The 5,443-nt window shown below is 48.5% G+C and overlaps 1 protein-coding gene across 1 annotated transcript; it reads left to right on the forward strand.

The window, feature by feature from the left end:
• Positions 457–5,041, forward strand: LOC109717433 (probable inactive receptor kinase At2g26730). The gene is made up of 2 exons (XM_020243221.1): positions 457–2,061; positions 4,124–5,041. Exons 1-2 carry the CDS (start codon positions 732–734, stop codon positions 4,780–4,782), a joined length of 1,989 nt encoding a protein of 662 aa, XP_020098810.1. The 5' UTR covers positions 457–731; the 3' UTR covers positions 4,783–5,041.

Here is a 5,443-nt window from a genome sequence, read left to right on the forward strand (position 1 = left end):
CATGTGTGGGGAGGGTTTGGACTCTGAATTTTTAATCAACGATCGAACAACTAATCAACTTACTACTAGACAGTAGTAAAATTATTTGTCAAATAATAGGTATCGGCAAATTTGACCGAAGGCCTTTTGTAGAAATAACAAATGGGAGCTCGCCACGTGCTCGGTCGTAGCAAATTGGTGCGCTCAAATCCTACAGGATCAAAACCCCAAAGCGTGAAAAAAATGACGGTCCACCTAAAGTCCAAAAAGCCACCATCCTCACGTCGTTTCCGTAGAGCGGATCACTCTCACGTACAGTGCGTGTTTACGATGTACACACAGCCTACAGGGGCCATCACGACCGTTTATCACGACCGTGAATCGAGATCCAAACTAGCAGATGCGGGTACAGTCACGGGTTACCGCTTCGTTAAACTCACCCGCGGAGAATTCTATAAAAAAGCACAAAAAAAGTAATTCCCCGGGAATCGAAAACGTTCTCCTCTAGTAGTAGTAAGTCTCTAACCCCCCACCCACGCCTACAGCAACAAGCGAGAAAGAGTAATAATTCTCCTCACACCCCTCTTTCTTTCTCTCTCTCTCTCTCTCTGTCTCTCTCAATTCTCCTCCCATGGTGCTTCGTCTCCGACCCGGTTCACTTCCCCCGAACCGCCGGGGAAAACCGCCCCTCCCAACTCTCCTGTAGCTCCCAATTCCGGTCTAATTCCCCCGAACCGCCCCGGTCCGACCGAATGGGTTCGCTCTTCGCTTGGCTCTTCTTCCTCTTCCTCCTCGCCTTCTCCCCGGTCCGGTCCGAGCCAGTCCAGGACCGGTCGGCGCTCCTCGCCTTCATCGGCGCGGTCCCGCACGAGCAGCGCGTGCAGTGGAACGCCTCCGTCTCCACGTGCGACTGGGTCGGGGTCACGTGCGACCCCAACCGCACCGTGGTGGAGGAGCTCCACCTCCCCGGCGTGGGCCTGGTGGGCCCGATCCCGGCCGGGACGCTGGGCCGGCTCACGAGCCTCCGCGTCCTCTCGCTCCGGTCCAACCGCCTCTCCGGCCCAATCCCCGACGACCTTGCCAACCTTACCCTCCTCAGGGGCCTCTATTTACAGGACAACCAGTTCTCGGGCGAGATCCCGCCCGGGCTCGGCCGGCTCGGGCGGCTCGCCCGGCTCGACCTGTCCGCGAACAACCTGAGCGGTTCGATACCCTACGCGCTCAACAACCTCACCCACCTCACCACGCTCCGCCTGGAGAACAACCGCTTCTCCGGGAGCCTCCCGAGCATCAGCATCGACTCGCTCCGATCCTTCAACGTCTCCGACAACGGCCTCAACGGGTCGATCCCGAGGCCGCTCTCGCGCTTCCCCGCGTCCGCCTTCGCCGGAAACCTAGGTCTCTGCGGCGCGCCGCTCCCGCCCTGCAACCCCTTCTTCCCCTCCCCGGCGCCGTCGCCGGGGAGCGAGGTGATCCCGGGGCAGCGCTCGAAGAAGAAGAAGAGGCTCTCCGCGGGGGCGATCGTGGCCATCGCGGTGGGCTCCGCCGCGGGGGTCCTCCTCCTCCTCGCGCTCCTCGCGATATGCTTGGCCGCGCGGCGTCGTCGGCGGACTGCGGCGGCGGGGGGCCCGAAGGGGGGCGGCGCCGCCGCCACCCCGGCGGGGGCGGGGGCGAGGTCGGGGGACACGGGGATGACGTCGTCGTCGAAGGAGGAGGCGCTCGGGGCCGCGGGAGCAGGGGCCGCGGCAGGCGAGGCGGAGAGGAACCGGCTGGTGTTCGTGGGGAAGGGGGCCGGGTACAGCTTCGACCTGGAGGATCTGCTGCGGGCGTCGGCGGAGGTGCTGGGGAAGGGGAGCGTGGGGACGTCGTACAAGGCGGTGCTGGAGGAGGGGACCACCGTGGTGGTGAAGCGGCTCAAGGACGTCGTGGCGTCGAAGCGGGAGTTCGAGCTCCACATGGAGGCGCTGGGCGCGATCGACCACCGCAATTTGCTGCCCGTGAGGGCCTACTACTATTCCAAGGACGAGAAGCTTCTCGTCTTCGACTACCTCCCCGCCGGAAGCTTATCCGCCCTACTCCACGGTACGTCTCAACTCACTCGCTCGAACCTTCTATCCCACCCACCCGCATTGCATTGTCCCGCTTAGCAATGCTCCGGTAAAATTGCAGTGCGACGATCGGCCCCCATTCAACCTTCCAACTCAACAACTTAATTTCATTATATATATGTTTGTTATTACCTTTTAAGTTAATTATTACAATTTTTAATCTGAAAATAACAGATAGAAGCGTTCTTCAAAATCGTAGAATTAGAGCATACTAACAACGAAATTAAATCGAGAGTTCTTTTTTAATTAAGAAAAATTTGCTAATAAAAGTAGGAGATCCCTCTGGTTTACTTGTCAGGTCTTTTTCCAAGTAGTTGAGTGGAATGCGAGGTGAGGATAGATCCCACAATAATAATAATAATAATAATAATAATAATAATAATAATAGTAATAATTCAATCAAAGTAGTTGAACGTTTTTTTTTTATTGGTATATATATATATATATATAGAGTAGGGCTAGAATATTTTTACAAGTATCACCCAAGTGATATTTGTGTGTTTTTAGCCATCGGATCTACTTTTTGATTACTAATAGTCCTTGGATCAAACACTATTCCACCTACCACCACCTACCACCATCATCTCAACCTCACATCTCTCCATCTAAGGACTAAAAACACACAAGTATCACTTGAGTGATACTTTTACAAGTATTCTAGCTCTACTTTATATATATATATATATATTCCGAGGAATAGAGTGTTGTAGAGTGAGGTGACGAGTGGGTCCCACACGTATAGCTGTACGGTGGCGTCACCGTTGGCGTTCTTTTGCGTTCCCCCGGTGGGTCAAACGGTAATCATTCGGTCAACAACGTCCTGTTTCAGCGAACGTAACGGAACCGGATTTACCAACGGTAGGTCGTTGGTCTGATTATTGGCTCTTTTATGTATCCTACGTGTCGCTCTTGCCACCTCAGCTTCTCAGTTCTTGGATAACCTCAGCTTTTTATTCGACTCTTCTTCTTCTTCTTCTTCTTCTTCTTCTTCTTATTTTTTATTTATTTTTGGTTGGTGTGTGTTAATTCCGTGTTGCTTAGAAAATATGTGATCGGCGTTCTTTACCTAGTAAACGCTGACCTCTTTGGAGTAGAACAGATTTTGAATTTCGCGCATATTGTTGCTTTCCAACAGATACAATCGTTCCTCGACGCTGATTCCACCGTCCTGTTTATAGCGACATTTGCAACGCGGTGCTTTGATATTAACTCGTTGCCTACCTCACCCCGCGTATTTTATGGACTCTTTTGCAATTATTTTGTGGGGCTCGTCTTTTTTCGGATTTATCATTGCCTATCACTTTATAGTGCATTTTATAAGATTCTGGGAGGGTAATTTCCGATGGTAAGGAGGGTTTTTTAAGAGCGCCGCATCTTTAAATTCATCCGTGTGCTCACTTATATTATGTCCTTAGAACTATATGGATTCATGCAATACCTCTTTAAAATTAAAATTATATATGTAAGTTCCACCTTGGCATATATATCTGCTTAGTTGCACTTTGTATTAGCTAGCAGAAGTCCATTATATATGGAGGTTTTTAATTTTTAACCATTTTTTTGCAAATGGTTGAGATACCTCTTGATTTTGAGTCACTGGTATTTTAGTTGGGGTTATCTTAGGCAATCCCTGAGGTGGATACTGGTATAAAGATAAATTGCAGTAGCTAATGTTGTACCATATGCAACTGTATCTTTTTTTTTGAACATTATTACTTCTCCTTATTGATTAGGAACTGCGCATTCAGAAATGGTAATATCTGTGAGATATAAAAGTTATTTTTTCTCTCAAGCATTAATCTTTATGTGCCAGCATTCAAAGTAACTCTCTAGAAAAATCTTGGCTTTTCAACAACTAAATCCTAGAAAAAAATTTTGTAGAATCTGAGTTTAGTAAAAGAATTAGGAGGATATCTTAACTGTCAACTTATGTAATTAAAAGCAGAATTTTGGTGATAAAAAGATGCAAATTTGCATTTTTACTGAAGATTTAAAACGATTTAACAAGCCAATGAAATTTGCTTTGGTCTGAACAGGAAGCAGAGGCTCAGGCCGGACCCCACTGGATTGGGAGAGCAGGATGCGGGTCGCACTGGCGGCAGGCCGCGGCCTCGCCCACCTGCACTCCGGCCCGCACCTCGTCCATGGCAATGTGAAGGCGTCCAACGTCCTCCTCCGCTCCGACCTCGATGCTGCAGTCCTCTCCGACTACGCGCTCTCCCCGCTCTTTGGCACCGCCACCCCTCCCAACCGCATTGCAGGCTACCGTGCCCCGGAGGTCCTCGAGACGCGCCGCCCTACTTTCAAGTCTGACGTCTACAGCTTCGGTGTTCTACTACTTGAGCTCCTTACGGGCAAAGCGCCGAACCAGGCATCGCTTGGCGACGAGGGGATCGACCTGCCGCGGTGGGTGCAGTCTGTGGTGCGCGAGGAGTGGACGGCGGAGGTGTTCGACGTGGAGCTGATGAGGTATCAGAACATAGAGGAGGAGATGGTGCAGGTGCTCCAGATTGCGATGGCGTGCGTGCAAATGGTGCCTGACGCTCGTCCCGATATCTTGGAGGTCGTAAAGATGATGGAGGAGATAGCGAATCGGACGGAGGGCACGGATGAGGGGTTGCAGATTTCGTCGGATGAGCCGTCGAGAGGCGGCGGGTCAGGTGGGCCCACGCCGCCTGCGTCACGGACACCGTGAATAGTGGGATCAAGGGAAGGGGTGGAATTTGTGCATGGTATATTTTTTTTTCTTCTTTTATTCTTCTACAAATTGATCATTTTTTTTTCCTGTGAGTTTGTTTCTCAATGTAATCAAATTTTTATTTGTCGTGGAGGGCGGATGGATTCCATGGCTTATGGGAGCAGGGCGTTAATTGTCAATCTGTTTGTTTTAGTTAAAAGTAATTTATTGGAATCTCTGTTTTTTTCTGGAATTCATTGTTTTCTTTTTCTTCCTATACTTAGAGAATAAATGTAATGATGCAGTAAAAAAAATCTCTTTTTCTTTTTCAGAAAATCTGCTTCTTGGAGATGATTTTGTTCATTATTTTTTTATATATATTTTTCTTTGAGAGTTTAATGTTTTATGAGTGTGATGAAATTTGCTGTACAATAAATCTGAGGATCTCATTTTATATCTTTACCTTGATTTTTTAAGTTGTTTACGTTCAGAGACAGCTTCAAAAATCTTTTTCTTATCATTTCAGTATGGGTTTGGAGGCCATTTATATATAGAATATATAAATGATTGATGTATCATTTCAAGGTGGGATACAAAAATGAGCCAATTAGATATTTGGAGTTCAATAATGAAAATTTTGATGTATCAGATGAGAATAAAAATAGATTGGGTTTTCATG

The sequence above is a fragment of the Ananas comosus genome, linkage group 11 (assembly GCF_001540865.1).
Source record: "Ananas comosus cultivar F153 linkage group 11, ASM154086v1, whole genome shotgun sequence".
Taxonomy (NCBI): Eukaryota; Viridiplantae; Streptophyta; class Magnoliopsida; order Poales; family Bromeliaceae; genus Ananas; species Ananas comosus.

What these genes read in the sequence shown, in the direction of transcription:
- LOC109717433 (XM_020243221.1), top strand. Translation starts at nt 732, where the DNA reads ATGGGTTCGCTCTTCGCTTGGCTCTTCTTCCTCTTCCTCCTCGCCTTC. An exon ending in CTTATCCGCCCTACTCCACG is followed by an intron (nt 2,062 to 4,123) that starts GTACGTCTCAAC and finishes TGGTCTGAACAG; the next exon opens with GAAGCAGAGGCTCAGGCCGG.